This window comes from Hesperophylax consimilis, chromosome 21 (genome assembly GCF_061612785.1).
Source record: "Hesperophylax consimilis isolate HC1 chromosome 21, BYU_Hcon_1.0, whole genome shotgun sequence".
NCBI lineage: Eukaryota > Metazoa > Arthropoda > Insecta > Trichoptera > Limnephilidae > Hesperophylax > Hesperophylax consimilis.
The window spans coordinates 4,155,288-4,179,698 of record NC_142856.1 but is presented as its reverse complement, the minus strand read 5'-3'; the positions used below and the strand labels follow the sequence as shown (position 1 = coordinate 4,179,698).

Below are 24,411 nucleotides of genomic sequence, written 5' to 3'. Positions count from 1 at the left end.
TGGGGTTGCCACGATGGCAGATGGTAGACGGAGGGTGGATTGGGGCTGACAAGGTGGCTGGCAGGGGGTAGCGGGATCGATACAGCATACACAACGCCCGACCCTCGTCGGGGAATTCCGACTTGTTGCTTGTTTTCAGGAACAACTGCGTAGGTACCTATTCTAGCAATACAACCATTACTAGCACGGATAATGTGCAGAGTAGAGCTGAACTGTGTACATTTTTTATTCAAATTTCGAAACATATTTTGGTTACGTCAACTTTAAAGTATGACAGCTACATATTCAATTATTAGACAATTATTTTCTCTATGCGTACTTGACTTGAAATTGCGTTATTGCGTTACGCGAAATATTATTTAAGAAAACTGAACCCTTATTTCAAAATTGGAACCGTTAAATATAATCGATAAAGTAAGTACAAAAAATGGTTTTATTTTTGTAAATTATTATTTGATTTTTGTGTTTTAAATGGGTATTTTAGTCGTTCACATTTTTGACAAATCTAAATCTGAATTTTCTACTGATTTGTACAGTTTACTAACGGTGTTCGTTGGAAAGTTAAATTTCTGACTGCAAGAGAATAATTAAAATGGACAATATTTACTTTTGATGGGCAATGATTTCACAAATCCTACAGTTATATCATCCCGTTATTTTTCACGGGTTTTCGCAAGTTCCGTCATATTATGTGAGTTTCTTGTTAGACACATTTTTTAAAGAATTACTTGTGTCGCAGACACGAATAAACTTACAATATTTGAGTTTTTCCATCCGCCATTAGAAAATTCCTGAAATTGTACGGACGTAAAAAAGACGTAACTTGCACAGGATTGAACCGACGTAGAGTGCAATTTTGAGTATCGATTCTCAAATCCAGTCTCCTCGCAATCGCCGTCGAAAGTACATACATTGGTCGAAATTCTTATTCTTGAGTCTCGTTTGAACATGTAGAACATGATCGAAGAAAGCTACTTCAGGAGAATACACGACAATCAAAGAAAAAGCACGATTAAGAGATTAGGAGTAGTCAGCGGCGTGAAAAAAATAAGTCTTTTCAATTAAAAAAATGACAGTAATTTAATTTACTCGTACTTCATAAAACAAATAAGACAAAGTTATTAAACTAGGTTTTAATTTTATTTGACAAAAAAAAAAAATATTTATTGTAGACCAAGAAGTTATTGCCATATTTGACTATGTTTTCAAACACGGTGACCACTGTAAATTAAAAACCACTTGACGGATTTGAATTAAACTTATACAATTTATTGAAAGCACAAAACTTAGGATTTTATTTATTAAAACATCTATTTTGTATAAACAATAAACTAGCGCCTTCTCCCTTGAAAATCCGCGAATATAATCCGTAATTATCAGAGGCCGCCATTCAACAAGCTTCGATCAAGCACTAAATTGACTATTTAATTATGATTTTTTTTGGTTTGATAAATTTTAGATGAACAAGTAAAATGTTATCATGGTCACCGCAAAGCCAAATTGTGGGACCGCATCCAAAAAATATGGCGATAACTTGGTCTACAATGAATAAGTTCAATTTAATAACACCAAGTTATATCTAAAACATATAATTAATAACTTTAATTAATTTATATACAAAAGTGATTACTTCAGCTCGAGTAAAATGTAATTTTCTGGATGTTAGTTGATGTTAGTTTAGTTCCGCTGAATATTAGACTTACAAAAGTTAACGTTAAACTAGTACGCAAAAAGCACCGTGTTTGAAATGTTGCGCGTCAGTTTCATAGTAGAGCAGGTAATACTGCATCATCAGCGGGTAATACTGCACAAAGCCTGCATCGAACAAAGGAGATATTGATTTCATGAGAATGGCTTAAGAGATTTCAGGACTTAACTTGAAAGAAATGTATTTACTGGGCTTAAAAAGTTGCAGGTTTGATTCTCTTAGATTTTAAATTCAATCTATTGGTATTGATTGTACAGAATATATTTTTTTTTTATTTGAGACACAAACAGGACATTCAAAGTACATTCTTGTATAGTATAAAATAAATTTAAATACAAATATAAATGTCCCTAGACTAATGTGCCTGCAACAATCACATTTGCACATTCACTATCAAAACAATATCATTGTTTTTTTTATACAAAGCTTAAAGATTACAGAAATTATATTAGTTATTACAAATATGTTTAAATTAGGTATGTAATAGAAAATATCAAACCATCAAAAATCAACAATATTTGTTTTTTTTTTTAGGTACAGAAATCGTGGAGATATCTCATGAAACAAGTTACATTATTTACGAAAATATCTATGCAAGCATGTGTTTTAACAATATCGTTGTATGATCGAGACATTCTAGACACAGGATTAAAATAACCAGTGTTATTGGTAAAAATTTCGGTCCAAAATATTTTAAGGTTTCTAGTGAATTTGGGCCTGGCGTTTAACTTGATTATTATTATCTTTTAAACAATGCTTGACCGTTAAAATTGGTCAGAAATATGTATTGAATATATATATCCTTTATTTGACCTACGTTGATGTACAAAAAGAAATACGGGGATTGTAGGTTGAAGATTGCCCTTTTGATTGCCACTTAGAAAGTTGTTTGGCTATGGGCCTACAAGCCTAGGGTCCAAAACTCAGCAAGTACCATCAAAATTTATGAAAATGATCTTATATCTGTACCTTGTTCTAGAGTGGGAGATTCTCTCAGTCTCCTCCGGCGTGAGACCACAATTAGGAATGGAATCGAATTCACGAAATCTGTGTACGCTGTTCAACCTATAGCTAGTACCACATTATAGTATTATAAAGATGTATTCATCTCATACTGTTGTGATTGATATTATATAATATATTATACTAAGAATAACCAACTTCGCTATCTTTCAATCCATAATTTAATAAGGTATGTTCAGAAGGGATGGCACAGAATTGGCACTTATAAAACTGACACAGAACTATATTATTTAAAGTCATACAATTAGAAACTCTGTTCATTTAGGTAACACTCAATTTTATAAATGTATGAAGAAGATATTATAAAGAAAACCATTCAATCAGAAACACAACAAATCAACCGATTCCGATATGTTAAAAAAAACTTTGGGTAAACAGAACTGCAAATTCCTCGGAACATAATTCGTTGATAGATTAATAGAAAAAAAAGATCCCTTAAAAACACCTTCAAAGAATTCATTAAACAACTATAAAATTTACTGAAAACTTAAATTAATCATTAAAGACGGGTTGTTTCACAGAATTTTAACAATTCATAGAATTTCAACGATGATTTTCAAGTTCTGTCAAGGTTATTTTCAAGTTCTGTTATTAATTCAGTTTTTTGAAGCCCCTGACCAATAATGATATAATAAAAGAACTTGAATATAACCTTCACAGAACTTGAAAGAAACTTTGAAATTCGATGATATGTTCAAATTTAGTAAAACAACCCGTCCTACATAAAAATCTTCAAAATAAAATCATTAATTTCTTACCTACGAGGATTAATATTATTTAATGTAAATCAATTTTGATAATGTTATTATTGAGATCTGCAAATATTTAACTTTATTTTATTCAAGGTCATTTTCAAACTGTGGTCAAGCCACGTTAAGACAAATTATTTATATAATTCTATTACAGTTTCAATTTGTATTATGTCTTAAGTGATGGATTATCAGTTAAACCGATTTATTGTGAAAGGATTTGTGACAATAGTTTTTGTACTCCTTGGGGTATGTTGAAGTTCCCCACATTAATCGGCAATGTTTTCTTAATTGTTTAATAATGAAGCAACTGCTATTTATTTAAATGTGTTATATTGTGATCATACTTAGATGTGATTTACTATATATTATTTTAAATCAGTACTTTGTGAAATAACACAAATTAATCCAAAAAAAAATTACTCGCGCTCGCCTGGTTTTGAACTCGCAACCTCCAGCTTGCTAGTCAATAGCCTTACCCCCGACCACGGAGGACGTCACTGAAACAATAATATCTCTCATTATTGGAATACAGAATTATATTTCACGGGCAAAAGCTTTTAGTACTTACCCAGGTGCTACCACGAAAAGCTCTTATCGCTTGCAAAAGTTATAAATTGTCCGAATACCGCCTCAGTATCTGTGTAGGTAATATCGAGCTAGTTTTCATTATGTTGCTCTCTTTTTATATTAACCCCACACAGGAGCCCCTGAGGAAAATAATTTCCCTCAGGGCCTATGTCATCTTTTGATCAGTGTGTCCAGGAGTGACAAACATAAGAATACATCCCTCCCACTGCGCTGCTAGGCGATGGGTCGAGATACCAGTTGGAGAGGTCAAAGGGTCTCCCCAAACCAGCCTCTCTCGATCTGGAACTGGAACAGCTTTTGCGCAGGCGCATCTTAAACACACTTCACCCGATGAACCCGGACACTCCTACTAAATCACCAAACGTAGCGAATCACTTGGGATTACTTGTGGGAGAGGTGTTGGTTATCCAATAAATGATTCCCTGGGTGGCGGTACCAAAACATCCTCCCAAATTGTTAACTATTGAGAACTGTTCTATTAAATTAACCAAAATGATTTATTTACCTTGGCGGATGTTTTTAGTAAGCTTCAACAGAAATAATTTATTTATTTATTTATTTATTCAAAAAAACAGTTGTTAACATAAAAAACGTACTCTGCACATCTCACTAGGGCATTCCTGTATCAAGATGTGCAGCTTTACAATTATATCATTTAAAACAATACATATTTGTAAACTTAATATAATAATAACATTAAATTTAAACTTGAAAAGGAAAAGTTTTTGACACGGTCGTTTCGTGAATGGTAGACAAAAATAAACAAAATTTTAGTAACAAATGTACGAAAAATAAAAACAAAAATGTCAACAAAAGAAGCATTGGTAAGTAAGTTGACAACAATAATATTCTTCTGTTAACTAAATTACAAGGTATGTGTGCTGGCTTATCAGACACAAGCATAGGGTAACCATACTAACAATTACAACATGGATAGTATGAATAGTAAATTATATGAAAAAATAAAATAACTAAATAAATTAAATAATGTAATGTTACCGCAAATATCACGGAAATTATAGATAAAGATTTTATTTTCTACTTGGTATACCCGGCGTTGATTGGGGACTTATGAGTGGTTTGGGATAAAGTTTTGAAGTTGTGAATTCTAGTATACCTGATAACTGGGTACTAAGGCAGAAATAATATTTTTATTTCACTAGATCAGGCTACGATTTTCTCGGACGTCCTTGACTTTATCGACCATTCACTTCCAATACATTCTCTTTACACCTCTTTCTTCGTTTATCCATTTTACAACAAATTTATTCATTCAAGTCATCCACGAGCATCCCCTATTTTTTTACAATTCACTTCATGTAAATTCATTCACTTCATAAAATTCACATTGTAACCGTCAAAAACTGCTTCAAATCGAATTTAATTTGACTACATACCACATTCCAGGGCAGAGATAATGCCTTATGTCTTTCTCGAGCGTCCCCGACTTCTTCTGCCGTTCAAACCACTATCTAAACACTAATAAGAACAAACTTGAATTTTTCAGCGAAATCGTATATTAACACGTTCAGGACAAATGTAACACGTACAGGACAAATAAAGAAACATTAAAATATATATACAGGGTGTATCGGCACTAACCCGACAAACTTTAACCAGCTATTCCTTAGCACATTTGGAGTAAAAAATGTTATGGGCACTTTGCTGTCCGGTAGCATTTATTTTTCAATTAAAAACAAAAATATTAAAAATTCCACACTCCATCACTGTCATTGGCATTACTTTTCGTGTTCAACAGCTGTTATAAGCAACTATGTCGTAAAGCGTCTTCGCTCTTTCGCACACACTAAATAATAATAGTTAAAAATGAGACGAATGGTGCCGTGCCATTTCGTTGTGATTGTAAAAGCGCGCCAATATAGGTACACACGCACATTATTCAACGGAATTCGAATAGAATATTGCCAGATGGGTTTTCAAACTTTGACATAGGATAAAACAGTGGTGAAATGTGGTGAAAATATGAATAATAAATTTTTTATTAAAAAAAAACGTTACCGGACAGCAAAGTGCACTTAAGATTTTTTCCTCCAAATATGCTAAGGAATAGCTGGTTAAAGTTTGTCGGGTACGTGCCGATACACATTGTAAAGATATCGTTTTTGAGTTCAGACAGGTAACTTATTATAAATCGAATTTTAGTTTTTGAGTTCAGATAGGTAATTTATTGTAAATCGTATTTTAATTTTTAAGTGTAGATAGGTAATTTATTTTAAAATGATGAATAATTTTTGAGTTCAGGTAGGTAATTAAGTGTAAATTGATGTATAATTTTTGAGTTCAGATAGGTAATTTATTGTCAATCGATGTATAATTTTTCTTCTGAGAACAGCATTCCTTGTAAGGGTTAGTTGTGAGGCTGAAGTGAATGGGAAAAGGTAGAGATGAGGAAGAGGAAAATGTAAAAAAGAAATTTACTTGACTATTCAAATCTCATCCCAAAACACGTTTTTTTTTCCATTTCACGCAACGTAAAGTTTTTATTCTGAATAATGAACCTATGTACCCACCACTCTGGCTTATTGCTTTGTATTAATTTCTTCCATCAAACTTACCCTTATTAAGAGTAGGGTTACGTGGGGTAAACGTACGCAATTTTTACATTACGATATTTGTATAAAAACGCTATAGATAAATATTTTAACCCAGATAACCGCTTACAGTTAACATAGAAAAGTTACCACATCACACAAAAATGAAAACATCTCTAACAAAACAGATCAATTTTTATCTGCATGAGAGTTACCTCTTGATGAATCTACATTTTTTTACCAAAAATTGTCATAGATCACACCGTTCTGACAAATTGATTACACAATAGCATCCATAACAGGTAACAGAGGCGAAACGAATAAGAAAAGTATATAAAAAAAAAAACAATTTAACTGTCAATTTTTACTGTACACACGACCTGGTTTGAGGCGACCCAAAGCGCTACAGAAGTAAGCTGTTAATTATACAGGTGAAGCATGCTAGAATTTGTCCCAAACATCGCCGAAATATACACTTAAAGACCGCGTATGGTTACTCCATTTGACTCTATTCATAAAATTGAGTTACCTATTACTGATGGCATGAGTGTTTTTCAAAATTAAATTTAATATCTTTGTCTTCAGTGAAAGGCAATTAATTGAAGTGGCTAGAAGCAAAACGTCGAGCTGGGGGAACAGAAATATCTTCTTAAGTTGGCATTGTGGGTGGCATTTAAGAGGGTATCCCTTATATGAACGGAGGAAATTTAATTTATTTATATACTGTGTGCTTGTTTTCCAAAAGAAAGTTTGCACTATTTATTTATTTATTGCATCTCACTATACATAAAACACTAATTTTTCACATAAAAATCAACCTCACTAGGACTAAGCCTGTATCGAGGACAATTTACATTTGAGTGAAGCAAACATAAGAGTAATCACAAACATGAAGTAATTCTAAATACGAACACAAAATATTTCAAAATTAAAGAAAAAATAGTATTAGATGTGTTACTAGATGGGTAATTTGACAGTATATTGTAACACTATTTGAACCATAACTAATCATTAATCATTATTTAAAAGAAGAAGCAAAGTAGATAATAAAGACAGATAGACATTCAGTTTTTAGCAAATGGGACTTATATATAATGTGATTATTTAAGAAAGGACAAGGATGAAAAAATATTAATACTTAAATACAAGTCAATACAAAAACCTTAATTAACTTTTTTAATTTAACTAAGGAATTGGTAGACTTAATGTGATTTGGAAGAATATTAAACATAAGTGGTGCCTGATATAAATAATTTCTTAGTTTTAATATGTACCACCACAAAGTTCAATGTAGAGCTAATTCTAGTTAAGCTAATTTGTTGTGTTCTTTCAGCAAATTTAATATTGATAAAAAATCGACAAAGTATTTTATGCACATAACATTACATTCCTTATAAAGTAGGTTGGATGGATTAAAGGGGTGGGTCCGAGTTTCGAGGGTTTCATCACTCGAAAGATCGAAGAGATGCTCTTTAATTTTATCTTGACATTAGCGTTTGACAGGGCGTTCTATATTTCACAGAGTAGCTCGTTTGAAAGACGTGATGCATGCACTGAAAAGGAAAAGTTTTAATGAGAAATGAGTCAGGATTTAAATGCTTTTCTTACCACTTGAGCGTAGAGTGAGTTCGTGATCGAATAGAAACATTAAGATTTAGATAAATCATTATTAACTGGAGTACGGAAGATGGGGAGTAACTTGCAACTATCAAAACCGAAAAGCATCATGGATCACAATCTTCTAGGAACAATTTACAATATTAAATGAATATTTTTCATTAAAGATCATAAAAATATATATTTTTTTACTTTGTCGATAGAGAGAAATTTTGATAAAAGAGTAAATTTTTTAAATGGAAATTTCTTTAAAGATAATTGATTACAGAGATGTGATAATTATATATTTATATATACAGGAACGTACTTGTCTTACTTTACGAGAGATTCCTGATATTATTTGGTGTACAAATGAAAACGAAATTTTTTGTCTCCGGTGACATTTTTGATTTTTTAGTAGTCAAGTGCGTCCCTTAGAGCTGTTCATTTAATTTTCATGATTACGTATCAATATGTTTTTAATGACGTACCCCCATGAAAACAACTGTGTAATGGTATCTTGTAATATCTTTTGGCACCCTTTCCTATCGAAAGTTGGCTATCATAGGGGAATACCTCATTAGCATAGCATATTATTAAAAAATAATATTATTACAAAATTGATGAAATTTACGGTCGAGAGTTACAAATGCAGTCATTAATATAAATAACCTTTTCCAATCTAAAAAGTACAGTGATAAACTTCCACATAATAGTGTTAAGGTGAGTCCCTTTTCAATCTTATCTCCTTTTTATCATCATTGTCCCTTTTTCCTGCGTCACCAAGGTCCTTCCAATCCGCATCGTAATTTTGTCCGATCGAGAAACTGGACAAAATATTTACATAAAAAAATGCTTTGCTGAGCAAGATAGAACGAGCGCGATACATTATTATTAGGTTGGTACTGTATTTCCAACATGTACACACTTTAAAAAATGAAAGCCTAGAAATAATATTACTTTGTGTTTTGAAGTTGACTTAAGGCTCTTTAAGGACTTTGTACTAGTCATAAAATCGGTCTAGATACATGATTTTTTTCCGATATTGTTACGAACTAGACCTTTTGCCTTATCAATATCTTTCTGTCTTATTACTTTTAGTTATATTTCGTTGCTGACAGTTAGCGGTGTAATTGCAGTAATAATGTACATCTGTTTGTGAACATAAAGTGTTGCATTGTATTAATTTTTCAAAGAAAATTTCTTCTGAAAGCTTATCACTTTGTGATGTCATTATTTATTATATTAAAACACGAATATCTTTGTTTACATCACTTTAATACATATAACCTCTGCATGTTTCATGTTCACCTCATCAGGAGCAAGTATATACTAAAGTCAAAAATTAAATATAGATTACAATTGAACAGTGGAAGAAAAAAATAAGGAGTTTATAAAATCAATTGCAATGATTGCAATTTCTTTTACATAGGTAAACAACGTTATTTTTGTTTTAATATAATAAACATTTTATAAGAGATTCCGACGTCTTGTGAGAATTGGTAAAATACTATAAAAAAACACTATATCAAACGATATCAACGTTACTTTGTTGCGAGCATACATTATACATGAAATGTTATGAGTGGTTATGTTATATCTATATAAATATATTTATATAAATTATTTTTATTAATTTATTTATTTAGGTAATAAAATATTACAAAAAGAAAAGAATAGTATTTTTATTACGTAATTGAGTTAGATAAAATTTTATTTCGGAATAGACAACTACGAATAGTTTAAAATTTTAAAAGGGATTTCAATTAAGAGTGTACATAGATATAAAAAACAACAGACTTTAAACAGTTAATTGAAAAATATTTCATAAATATATTAAGAAAAATAAGCAGTAGTTCGACAGTTCCAAAGAAAGGTTGTTATTAAATTAGTCTGTTGGGATTTTGAATAGTTTAGATAAGTTGGCCGTTAGTAAAGATAATGTTGTTTTAGCGAATCGAGGTCATCAGTTCAAATTCGGGTTCAGGTTCAAATAGTCTGTTAACTTATGGTCTTAATAAAATAAAGATATTGTATTTATTGTAGTTTGTGTGCATTCTCGGTATTGTCTGTTAAACGATAACAGTCGCAATTACTTCTAGAGAATTCCTTACTTAACCTTAGAAATTCCAGGCTAAAATGCCAATCACCCGCAGTGCGCCGGCTGGCACGGTTGTCGTTATGTACTTGTTTTTTTGCATAATTATGTATTTGTAAATTCTACCGTCTTACGATACGATGGATGTGTTTATTTTATTATATGTGTTTTGTCTATCCTATGTAGTTTCCCCAGGAATGCTATTAAGATTAAGATGAATGTTTTTTTTCTCTCCTATGTTATTTAAAATATAATTTAATGAAGAGATGCGAAAATATTCCTGCATTTTATAACATTTTCTAGCTAAATATGCGTTCTTGACAATAAAATAAGTTTTATGTGGCTTTTGTGTAAATAAATACAGTACAGACTATGACTTTTAAACCTGATTTATGACAGTTGTCATGGAATTTTGCGAAGCGCTTTTTTACAGATAAAATAAACATGTTTGCACGTGACGAAACGAGAAGCTAGAAAAATATGAAGATACATGATTTCCTTGCAAAGTTAATAAAATATATTTTATTACACTAAGAGCATCTTTAAAGTTGAAAATACAATTAAATCGAGGAAAGTGCGGTGAGCTACTAGTAAATCCACCGTGTATTTCTTAGCATCCTAGGGGTTAATTAACCCGCCGCCATTTACATGCAACCTCAGACCGCATCTCATTGAAAATAGTCATCTAGTTTACTTGACAGCCGGCTGCTTCTTGAATGGCTGGATTCTTGGCTGGCTTAGAAACAGACCTTATCGTATAAACGTATAAAGCCATTGCAGTAGTAACTAGAATTAGCCCACTTTAGAGCACAGCTAAACTGTGTACACGGGTAAGCCCAAGCACAGTGGATTAATTAGCAAACTTACTTTAAACAAGGATTGTCGGCAACGCTGGACCACGGTACGGATAAACTTTCAGTATGTGAGACTCACACCACTTACCATGAGTATTTCGTATTAACACATGTTCGCGTTGAGGCAATACGTCGTGTAATGCCTCAATATATATATATATATATATATATATATATATATATATATAGGTTTATGATACGGCACTTTGTACATCTTAGCGTCTGCAAATAACCGGAACTATTGGATCATTTCGACTTACTTGATCATTGAGCACTTACTTGATCATCGACAAATTGAGATTTAAATGCCATTTTAATCGTCTCGGCGAGACGAGATCAGTGGCATTTTCAACTCAATTTGATGTGACAAGTGCGATTTTCGTGAGCATTAGATATGCTCCTATATGCGATTTTATCTCAGATATTCAACCTGACTTTGTTAATTATTTCTATCGTATGTTAAACTAACTTCATTGATCTCAAAAAGCGACGTTGCCATCGTTATTTGTGTCAAACGCAGGTGTACAAATAATTTTCTAAAGTAATTAAATGTTTTAACAATTGTATGCAAAAATAGCCTCTAAAGTAATATTATTTAGAGCTTATTATCGTACGACATTGCGTATTGGTCTAAACAATATTCGAAAGGAACTATAAGGCTCAAGAATTGTATGCAAAATTAACCTCTAAAGTTATATTATTTAAAGCCCATTATTGAATGATGTTGTTTGCTAGCACAAGGCTGGTTTGTTTGTATTGGTCCATTTGAAGCTAGCTTCAGGTTAGTTTTCTGAAACACTTAATGACTTGTAACTGGCTAACAGATAATATTAAATATTACCGTTATTCAATGTTCGTATATCACGAATCAGTTGACAGGTTGATTTGTTTTTGCGTTTTATTAGCTTTATTACGAAGGAGATTTAATAAAATCTTTCAGCTTTGCGAAATGGATTTTAAATACGGTAAGCTATTACATATTTCTAAATAGGTAATAACCTAAATTGTAAAATATAGAATTAATATAATAAATATAATATTAACAATTTTAATCTATGCTTATCAAATGAGTACAGAATAATTACCGTATTTTATTATATAGGTCATGATTTTTTTCTTTCTTTTTTGAGAACCCAAGCAGTAAAATTATTTTGAATAATAGATATATATTATGTATTAACAAAATTCAAAAAAGCTAACCTAACAACTTGTGGTAAAAATGTCAAATCAAACTAAAGCCATATTCCTATACTAAAATATGCATTTAAAAGCATGTTTTGTTTTCAAACAGTTGTTTCTTAAAATAATTAAGTTAAAACGAAGTTTTACACGTCGGATAATCACCCATTAATTTGTTCATATTCAAATTAAACAAATTCCTTTGTGGAAATAAAATTTGCAAAAACAGAAAACTGCAGGTACATATATGTATGTTTCAATGTGTTTGTTCTTGATATTTTATAGATGTTCCAAGAACCAGTGATTTACGTACATCAATAAACAGTACTGACGACATGATCTCGTCTTCACCCTTTTCGCTAATTTCCAAAGGACAAAGTTTAATCATCAGCAATATGCAGAGCATACTGGGCGAAGAAATTAACCATGAAACTTCCTCAGATTCAGGTAATATTCACTGATAATAATCTGAAATATTACAGAGCTACCTTAGCTTATAGTAAATTGTTATAGGTAATATCAGAAATGCTGCTAATTAAATATTCCGTTGCAAATGCTTAATTAGTCTGTTGTTTTGTCATTATATTAGGTTAGGTTTCATATTTGTGCACATGACTTACTTACTACATTGAGATATTATTATTGGATAAATATATAATATATTTTTTATTTTTTATATATTCAATAATATTGTTATTGGGTTTATAAAAACAGTTTATTTTTAAACAAGTTCTGCTGTGTAATTATTATTACGCGTGACAGCTGTTTCGCCCTCTGAAGGCATTATCAGTTTGATAATGCCTTCGACAGTTTGATAATGCCTTCAGAGGGCGAAACAGCTGTCACGCGTAATAATAATTACACAGCAGAACTTGTTTAAAAATAAACTGTTTTTATAAACCCAATAACAATATTATTGAATATATAAAAAATAAAAAATAAAATGGAGTTCTACAAATTAAACTTAATAACAATAAATATATAATATATTATGCTTTATTTTAGAAACCAAAACTGAAGTAATGTTAGAAAGGAGTCCGCCGACGTCCGAAGATGATTCACTATACAAACCGAACAACGTTACTTCTTCGATAGAATCAGGTATCTACAGAAAACATGTTTAATACTCTTGAAACAATCAATACGTAACATATAATTTGATTATTATATGGTCAGAGGTGCGGCCCAGAAAGCCGAAGGTCCGGTGCGAGTCCCAGATGTGACCGTATCTTTTCTGTTTCAGATTTTAGATTGAGTGATGCTAATATTGTCTTCATTTAATTAAATAATTTAATTTAATTATAATTATTTTAAAAGCAATAATTATTCGCCTGAAACACTCATCCACATTGAAAAATCTCCTGATAAAAGATACTTTATTTATTTATTTATTTATTTAAACGCCCATAGGGCTTTTACAGATAATAATGTACATCTTTATTTATTTATATATTTTTTTAATTATACAGATCTTATATCTTATATGATAAATATATGTTATACAAAATAATATAAGAAAATATCCGAGTTAACAAAATATAGGTACAAATAATTGAGATTTACATAACGCCAACGGGACTCGAACCCGTGTCCCCTCGATTTCCGGTCGACAGCTCTGACCACTGAGCCATGGCGGCTTATCGCTTATCCGCGAAATAATTCAATATATACTAGTGTTTCATTCAACAATGACTGCTTTCTTATAATTTGAGGTTTTACTAATTAAGATTAAAGAAAGCTAAATAATGTATTGTTACTTTTTAGATATGAAAATTTCCAACGCCGATGATGAGCAACATCATTTAGAGAAGCAGGAGGCAATCGAAGTGTCATCGACTACAACTCGAAGCACTATTTCTACTAGTAAATGAGCACGAGTGCATGACCGTAAAAACTCATGTCCATATTGTACTAAACTGGTAACGAACATACCTTCAATTTCAACCTTTGATTTAGCGTTTGACCCTGTGCATTTTGATGTTTTTATTAAAGCCGTACAAATAAATAGTGGTTACGATGAAATTACAGGTTCTGTAAAAATTCCTAGCATGCCTCAACGACTTTGTACAATCTTTTATAGCCGTACAAAGTCGTTGAGACATGCTAGGAATTTTTACAGAACCTGTAATTTCATCGTAACCACTATTTATTTGTACGGCTTTAATAAAAACATCAAAATGCACAGGGTCAAACGCTAAATCAAAGGTTGAAATTGAAGGTTTCTGTTCTTTAATAACTATATACACCTTGGCTAAATCCCTCATCTTCGATGTTATATGTGTATTCAAATGGTGTTCCGTGTGATTACTTAATAATAAAGACCCATATGAACATATTAATGGGTCAGACATTGCTATTTTTGCAATATTATCATTTTTAAATACATGAAATATTTGAGTTTCTTAGAGATTCTGAAATTTCAGAATTGTCTGGGCATAATAATATAGAAGATGATTTTAGTACTCTAACACGATTATGTGGATTTTTCTCAGGTAACGTACTTTTTGTACATTTTAAAGATAATTACCTCTGTTTCTAAAGGATGAGTTGAATTTGCATTTTCTGGCTGTTCTGAAGGATGAGTTGAATTTGCATTTATTGTAGTGTCTGTAAAAGTTGGTTTTCTAAATATTTCAAAAGTATGTTTATTATTATTCTTTCCAATTGTTAGATCTAAAAAAAATATTTTAGCTTTGATCTCATGTTCGACTGTGAAGCAGATTTTATTATTAACAGTGTTGGTCCAATTAATAAAGATATCTAATTGACGGTTGGTGCCTTTCCAACATATTCAGATATCGTCTACATATCTGACATAGTATATTATATATTTAGCTAAGGGAGACTTAAGAATAATATTTTCAATATGATCCATAAATATCTCCGCTAGAAGTGGGCTTAAAGGGGATCCCATGGGAAGTCCGTCCAATTGCTCAAAATATGTATCATTAAAAAGAAAATAATTTGTTTGTATGCAAATTTTTATGAGCTGGAATAACTCTTTTCTTATTATTGGGTTGACATTAGATTTTTCTAGGATATTTTCAATTATTTTAAGGCATTCTTTAATGGGGATGTTGTTAAATAAGGATTTTACTAAATAAGGAAAATTAATTAGTTGAAAATGAATGCAATTTTTTTTTTAAGTGTGATTTATTTCTCTATTTTGTTAAACTCTGATAATGTCAGTTTGGTATGACGTTTTCCATATTATTTTAAACTGAAATTATGTAAAAATCATTAATTAATTATTTTTTAAGTATGTTTTATTTCAATCGATTTTGCTATTATATATTTTGTTAATATCTGATAATGTCAGTTTGGTATGACGTTTTCCATATTATTTTAAACTGAAATTATGTAAAAATCATTACTTCATTATTTTTTAAGTATGTTTTGTTTCTCTCGATTTTGCTATTATATATTTTGTTAAACTCTGATAATGGCAGTTTTGTATAACGTATTGTATATTTTTTAAACTGCAATTATGTAAAAATCATTACTTAATTAGTTTTAAAGTTTGTTTTAGTTCTGTTGAATTTCCTAATGAAAGTTTTTAAAAATGTCTGAAAATAAATAAATTAAAATGTGAATTTTTTCAAATTTGTTTTTATTTTACCAAACAATGAATTTGTGCAAAATTTTATTAAAACACAAGACTTGTTCAATATGTGGCTAAGGTAGATTATACTACAGCTACTGCCGGGTACATTCCAGAGTGGAAGACGTGACTGGTAACCCCATGGGGAATGGCGACCATTCAGGAAAGTATCTTCTAATCTATTTACAATTTGGTACTGCCACCCCGGGAACCATTTATTGGATAACTACACCTCTGCCATAGGTCACCCCAAGTGGTTTGGTGACTGTGCCCGGGTTCATGGGGTGAGGTTTGCTCGGGTCTTGGCGGTGGATGTGTCCTCCAGCTACGTGGAAGGCCGGAGAGACAGGTTGAGGGAAACCTTTCAGGCAGAACTCTTTGGGAACATCGTCTTGCACCGCAGTGGGAGGGATGGATTCATACGTCCGTCACTCCTGGACCCACAGACCCCACCCACCCACCCCTTATCCTTCCTCTCCTTCCCTTCCTTTAAAATACCCTCCACACAGCATCTTCAAAGATGACATAGGCCTGAGGGAAAATATTTTCCTCAGGGCTTCCTGTGTGGAGCTATTGTTAAACAAACAAAAAAATGGCTCAGTAACATAACTAGTTCGAAGGTCGCGGGTTCGAACCCGGCGTGCGCAAATAAATTTTATTTGATTAATTTGTGTTATTTCACAATTAATTAATTAAAATAATATATAGTATATTTGCGGCACGTTCCAGAGTGGAAGATACTACCAGTATCGCCCTGGTGTAAGACCACCATTCAGAATTGAAACGTTGCTCCAAATGGGTTTAGCCGTGTTTAGTGACTAGATCTGAATAGCCAGGTACTTCCCCACCTTCCTCTTTCCCTTCCCCACTTACCCTCAGCCTCACAACATCCCCCAATTGGGGATGCCATATTCTCACTGGCTCCAGACGGGAGCAGTTGGGACTCTTGTGAGGTATTCACTATAAAACAATTCACTATAAAACAGTTCTGAATATTTCAATTAATTGAGGTTAATGAGGGCGTACTGTACAGGGCCCGCAAATACTTGAATAGTACACAACTGCTAACCCTGTACAAATCACAAGGGCGCCCCACGGTTGGATTTGGCAGCCACCTCTGGTGTGAAGCCCGAAAATACCTGAAAAAACCCTCGACTCTGTGCAGAAACGGGCGGTCTGTTTGATAGATTCTCCCATCTTAACAAACGGATTGCAATTTTTAGAGCATATGCTTGTTCTACCGGTATTTCTATGGAAGATGCTCCGAGGAACTAGCATCATTAATCCCTTCAGCACCGGAGCATAGTCGGGAAACACGCCAAATGCATGCCCAACATATGTACACGGTTAACATTAGTCGCATGAGAACGGGTCGTTTCTACGACTCGTTTCGGTGTTCAACGGCTCGGCTCTGGATCAAATTTCCGGCCTCTGTGTTTCCTCCCTCATATGACATGGGTCTCTTCAAGACACATGTTCACTCCTTCCTCTCCTCAAAAAGACCCTCCACACAGCATCTTCAAAGATGACATAGGCCCTGAGGGAAATTATTATCCTCAGGGCCTCTTGTGTGGAGTAAATGTAAAAAAAAAATCAAAGATTTATTCCACTAAAAAATAATAATAATATCTTTATTTAGGAAAGTTTACACATTACAACTATACATACATATTATGGTGTACATTGATTTGTAACTTTTATATTTAAGGTTATAAAATTAACAAAAATGAAGAACTATTAATACAAAATATGTATTAATAGTTATTATTATACACCAGCACAAATATTGTGTACAAAAATCGTTTTCTGAAAATCATATAATAGGTATTTTATAATAAAAGGAAAGAAAACAACTCAAATAAATCAGATTTTATAAAATATACTTCCAATAATACTGTAAACACAATACTAATATTATTGAACTTTGGTATTTTAATTGTAAATCAATCTACATTTTCAAATAATAAATTAATGCTATTAAAAAGATAGAATATCTTATAAAAGCCTGTTCTACAAAACTAATTTTAAAATAATTAATTCAACTGTAAACGTAATATAAATAAGTTTTGATTGTATAACTTTACTTTTAAATAAACCCGCAATTTTAAATATTCGCGCCAAACGTTCCAATGCATTACGTATTTTCGAATATTCAACCAACAAATAAATCTGTTCAAGTCCGTCCAAACAGAAGCTCGACAGAAGGACAAAAGATTTGGCAACATTGCATATCAAGTAAGTGCTTTCATAAAAAAGATCAACATGCGTTCATGATTTAATGATGAAAATTTTGTGAGCATATGCATAAAATAGCTGTATATATAATAGCTGACCACATTTTAAATTTATTTCACAAAAAAACATGTTGCCACGTAATTTACAGCGTTATATATCACATGTGAAAGGATGATCAAGAAAGGTGGTTTACTCAAAGATGTTCCAATAAGTGTTGTCCGATATAAATATATATATATATATATATATATATATATATATATATATATATATATATATATATATATATATATATATATATATATATATATATATATATATATATATATATATATATATATATATATATATATATATATATATATATATATATATATATATATATATATATATATTCGGACAACACTTATTGGAACATCTTTTATATATATATATATATATATATATATATATATATATATATATATATATTGAGGCATTACAAAATGAAATAAATAAAATATTTTACAAAATGAAAATTACCATTGGCATTTGAAAATATTCTTTACTTATCCTTACCATCTTGAAAATTAGAAACAAATTTACAGGGAGATGAAATGTAACATTTTCGAGGACGATCCATGGATTTTCATGCAGGCAACTGTTACAAAGCAACTGCTTTCGCAACTAAAGTCCCTAGTCTGAAGGTTGCCTTATTCAAAATTTAAAAAAATTACAGCTGGGGAGTAAATGGGGCCCTTAGAAACAAAAGCGGTGGTGTCCACTTTCTTAAATTGTTGACAATTAAAAATATATATTAGTTCGTTATTCATCATTGTGAACGTAAAATTTGATGTTATGTAAGTAATCCTGTTCAAGATTCATATTTCAAGTCATCTATATATTTGAAAGCCCCAGTTTCTTTAAAAAATGACATTTTTATGGACACCAATTTGGAGTAAAAATTCAGGTCAGAAATATTTCTCCAGTCATCGCCAAAGTGGATATTTTGCAATTTTGCAATATCTCGTAATTTTACAAGATTAACTGAAATTTTATCAGCTTCAATCAAACTAGGTTTCTGAACAATCTGAATGAAATTTTTGTTTGAAATAATTTTTTTTATAAGTTCCTTTCCTAGGTTTCTGACATTAATGGCTACTGGTTTACAAAATTTTTAAATTACTGCATCTTGATACTTTTTGTCCGTATTTGAGTAAAAAACCTTGCGTTTATAACCTTATAGTTATACAAAACACACTCCTCCGAGGTCTCCACATCGCTCTGTTTTGTTTTGGACTTCTAGTTGGATTTCGTAAATTGGCATAGCAACGTTGTTATTTCTGACAGATAGGATGAGGGAACATCACAAGAATGACACCTTTTGGCTTTGCATAATATACACTCATCCCTACCCTCATACATTAATAAAATTATCTAATGTTATCGCCTACCCCAAAATGATTATTTTACCAGTATTTCCATGGAATTAACTTCCAGAAAGTGTCCGTTTCTGTAATTAGTTACCTTCTAATAATACAATAATAAAAATAAGCGTTTATCTTTCTTTTTTGATAACAAATAGAGATTTTTTTAAAAATAATTAGAGATAATTATATCCTCACTGGGATCTTCCGACCTGAAGATTTCACATACATATTAATAAATGTTTGTAGTATTGATTATATGAAGTAATTATGAATATATTAAATAGTATTTTTTTCTGAAATAATCATAAAATGCTGATTTTTTGTACAATTGAGGGGTTTCGGTTATAGTCTGTATTTGGTTTCAGTATATTTTCTATTTCTGATCTTCCTACGTTTTGTATCTAGCTTTTTACTTGTTGATTTAAATGTTATAATACTGTTGTGAGTTTTGAATGAGAGTGGGATTTTGATGTAAAATTTAGTACCCTGGTATAGGAAGCTACATACCACCGTACAAGATTGATTTTATGACCATCTGGTGATTGATTTACGAACGAGAAATTTATGACATGAGTAGGTAGATACATATTATTTAATAAATATATGAAAAATTTCATGAAATAATTTTCTTTCACAAATTCTAAGGAACTTACTAATAAACGTGTTTTAAATTTTCCACACTTTATATAGGGTAAATGGTTGATTATCAGTTGTATAAAATTTAAAATACGTTTGTTATTACTAAAAAGGTTATAATTTACCGGGTATCATAATTATTCAACGCCACAAAAGGAGAATAATACATCCATGTCAAAAAATAACAAGTTATATTAAATTTCTTTGAAATGTGTGCTGCGGACGTCACGTAACAAAAAAACATAATTAAAATATTAGATCAGTCAAAATTTTTCAGAATTTTCACCAAAATTTAGAAAACAGTATTATCTGGAATGAATTTTTCCTTTGAGGATTTGGAAGCTATTTCTTCACAAACATTAATGTTATTGCGACGGATTCATTAAAATGTCCTTGCAAACCTATTGTTTATCCATACATATCAAAGTTAAATGAATTCAGAAATGGTGAATATTTTTGCGAAAGGTCTACTTTGTTCCATGTAATACGTGATTAACTTTGAGGTTACAATTTCGTTATTTTCAACCGGTAGAATGGTTTTTTGTGCTTAGTTATACATGTATATTCAATCTTAAAGACAAATGAGCTTTTTTCCTGAATGGATAACCAGCTGAAATAATAAATGCCTGACAACTTTTTCCCTGCACAGATCTTTTTCTTCATCCATTTTCAATTACACTTTTCTCATACTGACTCTGAAAGTTCGTTGTTTACAGATAAAAAAATATAATAAGCAGTAATTGTTGATTGAAGTATTACATTATTTGGCATGTTGGGAAGCCGACGTAGTTCAGTGGTCCAGAGCACTTAACCGGACTTCAGAAGGTGTGGGTTCAATTCCCGTCGGCGCCATTTATTTTTACAATAATATCTTCAATTTGTATGGATATTTCAGGCGATTAATTATTGCTTATAATAATTTGTTATCCTTTGTGCTATGCATAAAAAACCTTGTCTTATAAACATTAGTTTATCATTAAAAAAATATTCATGCAATGTCTACCTTTATCATCCACTTAAGCTCCACTTTTTTCATGATGACCTTCTTGTTTTTACAGTAGTCTGCATTACACACTTTGTAATCTTTCTTTGTACTTTAATTTAGTTTGTGTGTTTATTGCCCTGATGAAGGTTGGGAGCAACCAAAACCGGTCAACCTGTGTAACTCAAAATAAATTGGTTTTAAACAAAGAACATTTTTCATTTGTGTATTATTTTATGTTATTTATCTCAAAGGATAAACCTATGTGGGATGAATTATTGTTGCCCTACATCATATTTCTAAGTAAAGTTATTAAATTTGTGGTCCGATATTGTTACAATCTCAATCCAAAAAAATATATTAATACTCTTTCGTTTTTATTTCAAAAAAAGAACTTGGAAATTTAATATTGCGAATTAATCTTTTCAAAGCTCCTTGTTTGCAAACAATTACGATCACACACATCTTACAGCTTACAAAATATTTTTTTGCAGAAATTGATATGTGATATTAAAATGTACCTAAATATGTTACGTGATTATTTGTTTATTTTGCAAAAACAGTTATATTTATTACAATAAGGTTATATGTAGGACAAAAAAGATACACACAGTTAAAGGTTAAATACAACTTTAATAGGTTAAATAATAAGGTAGTAAATTATTAACCCAGTAAGTCTTCCCAGAGGCATCAATAGAGGTAAATTAGTTTTGCAATTAGGAACAATCACAGATCTGTTTTGGCGGCCTCGCGTGTAATTATCCTGGACTAATTCAGCTGGAATATCTGATATTGATAAGAAACCTTTCAGAAACTTATAATTAAATAAAGCTTTAAAAGAAAACTGGTACACTTTAAAAAGTTACATAAATTTCTAAGAATTGGTTTTGTATTCTTAGGCGCTGAAAACGCACTGTTAGGTGTAAAAGGTGACATAGTTTTTTTTAAAATAATTTATAGGTTGATAAAATAACGTACGTAGAAATACAAAAACAAAAAAATTTATGTGATCAAATAAACATAACCATTTTTATCAGGGTTTTTATATCGAGCTTGATTTGAAGATTTTGTGTGGAGACAGTTAGACTAAGGTATTTATATATATCCTCATTTGGGATATGTTCTGATGCTGAAGGGAGCAGAGAAGGAAATATATAAAGGTAGAACAGAAAAATGTTGGAAAGTACCTGGCTATTAAGATCTGGTCAACAAACATAAATAAAGCTATTTTAAACGTGTCGATACAGAATAACTCTCTTTCGATAGGGCGATACTTAAATTAACAATCATCCTGTCATTTTCTTTAATTTGTTAGCATTAAAAAATTGTAGGCAAAGAGGGAAATAAATACCTTGAAGAAAAATTGTTTACGTAATATTTACCTGCAAGTTTGTTTACTAGCACTTTGTTCTTCCGTCTTTGTGGAGAAATATAGAAAAGTGATAAGATATATACTTTAATGAACTGAAGAGGAAAATCGTGTCGTGTGACAGATGAAAAATTGTCGGGAGATTCAGATGTATTCAAGAAATGGCAGGTGCTATTCTAAGAAAATTCGCTTCGAGGATGACGACGTAGTATTCGATAAAGTACATCACTTAAAATTTGTACCTTCAATAGAGAATTATTAATCGATGTCCGGATAATTTAATATAAGATATTTTTAATCAGAGGTTTTCCACAAAATTATTTTGTAATGTTATTTTTTATTCGGTTAATTTCGGTTTTTTTTTCTCGATAACTCTTTAATATTTATTATCATCATTTAATGAGCAAGCAGCATCCTATTGATGCACCCATATATGGAATCACAGTAAGTTTAACAGTAATTGAGCTGTTTTAAATATAAAAATAAATTAATTCTTTATTCTCTCCAAATAAGAATTCAAACGAGCTTTAAATTGGTTTGTGTTGGAAGCATCAATTACATATAACCTTAGTTCACATTGCACTATTTCATACTCAATGATGAAATTACTGTCAACCTTTATTTTAAATTTTAAAAAAATAATGTTTTTTTGTATCTCATGTTATGTGTTCATATTTATCTTTATTTACATTAAAAATGCGTTTTCTGCGAGAAAATTTATAAATTCTAGGAAAAAACAAAAACAAAACTACAGTGATAGCGAAACAAACAAAAAAAACATAAAAACTAAACAAATACACGGAGGACTCAAGAACAATTTAAACGGTAATTATAATTGTCTACTTCAGTCATAACAGGTCAATTATTTTATCAGATGTTCATTTCTGAAAATTCTCTCGCGGTAGAACCTTAAAGGATACGAATAAAGACCAGGTCATTAAGGCCTTTGTAGACAGACAAATCGATTCTCCCCTGGGCTAAGGCATTAGTATCTTCATCCCCCAAGAAAATCAAAGGCCTCATTTGTATAGACCAGTCCACCACCCCCGTGTTAAGGGTTCATTGAACTTGGAAAAAAATTCTTATGTAAGAAAAACATTGGTTCTGTTATTAAATTTATTTATCCTTTATGATCTCTCTAGTTGAGTTACATTATGTCAGCAGGCGAGAGTAAATTTAAAACTAAAAAATAATTAAGGCTCCTTCAAAAATGCAATTTGAGAAAATTTACATGTAGCTTGACAAAGATAGTTTTTTCAGTCAATTCTAAATAGGAATAAGGAATTCCAGTCAATTTGAAAAAAAAGTGAGCATGTTCACCTTCTAATTTAAATGCCAGTACTTTTTTACAATTGTCGATTTCAAAGTCCGCCAAATCTTACGGAATACGTGTGACGTCATAGGTACCTCGGTTTTGGCGGTTAACAGTGAGCTCGACCCCACAGTATGAAATCAACAAATTCCAATTTTTATTTTTGGCTAGATTTCCAAAAAACTTGAATTCTTTTGAAATAATTTGTACACTGCAGTGACGACCCGCGTACGATCCTACGGAAAGCAATTTGACACCAACTTGTCCACATTCTCAATGCACGCCTCCGGCCGACCCGTGAGGTAGCTGTGCAAGTTCCATCATAAACCGCCGACCAATCAATTACAAATCAACCAAAAGCCATAATAAAAACCAGGTCATCAACAAATAAATCACTGAACATTCCGATAACACACACCACACACGGACAAAGACACTTTCAATACTACGCAACCAAACTTTTTAACAGTATGTCCATTACTTTGAAACCATTAATGACTACAAATACATCTACAAA

At 31.3% G+C, this 24,411-nt stretch overlaps 2 protein-coding genes across 4 annotated transcripts in view; both read left to right on the top strand.

Annotated features, from left to right (window-relative positions):
• LOC149413529 (uncharacterized) overlaps positions 1-24,411 on the top strand; it is a 279,540-nt gene that overhangs the window by 232,951 nt on the left and 22,178 nt on the right. The gene's annotated exons all lie outside the window — the stretch shown is intronic.
• LOC149413531 (uncharacterized) lies at positions 11,622-14,309 on the top strand. 2 transcript variants are annotated; one of them, XM_089644661.1, is made up of 4 exons: positions 11,622-12,136; positions 12,636-12,797; positions 13,356-13,451; positions 14,115-14,309. In XM_089644661.1, the coding sequence occupies exons 1-4, from the start codon at positions 11,974-11,976 to the stop codon at positions 14,219-14,221; spliced, it is 528 nt and encodes a 175-aa protein (XP_089500787.1). In that variant the 5' UTR covers positions 11,622-11,973; the 3' UTR covers positions 14,222-14,309. The 2 variants fall into 2 exon arrangements, with proteins under 2 accessions (XP_089500787.1, XP_089500788.1); XM_089644662.1 differs by lacking the exon at positions 11,622-12,136 and having other exon boundaries at positions 12,509-12,797.

What these genes read in the sequence shown, in the direction of transcription:
- LOC149413531 (XM_089644661.1), top strand. Translation starts at nt 11,974, where the DNA reads ATGACTTGTAACTGGCTAACAGATAATATTAAATATTACCGTTATTCA. An exon ending in CGAAATGGATTTTAAATACG is followed by an intron (nt 12,137 to 12,635) that starts GTAAGCTATTAC and finishes GATATTTTATAG; the next exon opens with ATGTTCCAAGAACCAGTGAT. An exon ending in TGAAACTTCCTCAGATTCAG is followed by an intron (nt 12,798 to 13,355) that starts GTAATATTCACT and finishes GCTTTATTTTAG; the next exon opens with AAACCAAAACTGAAGTAATG.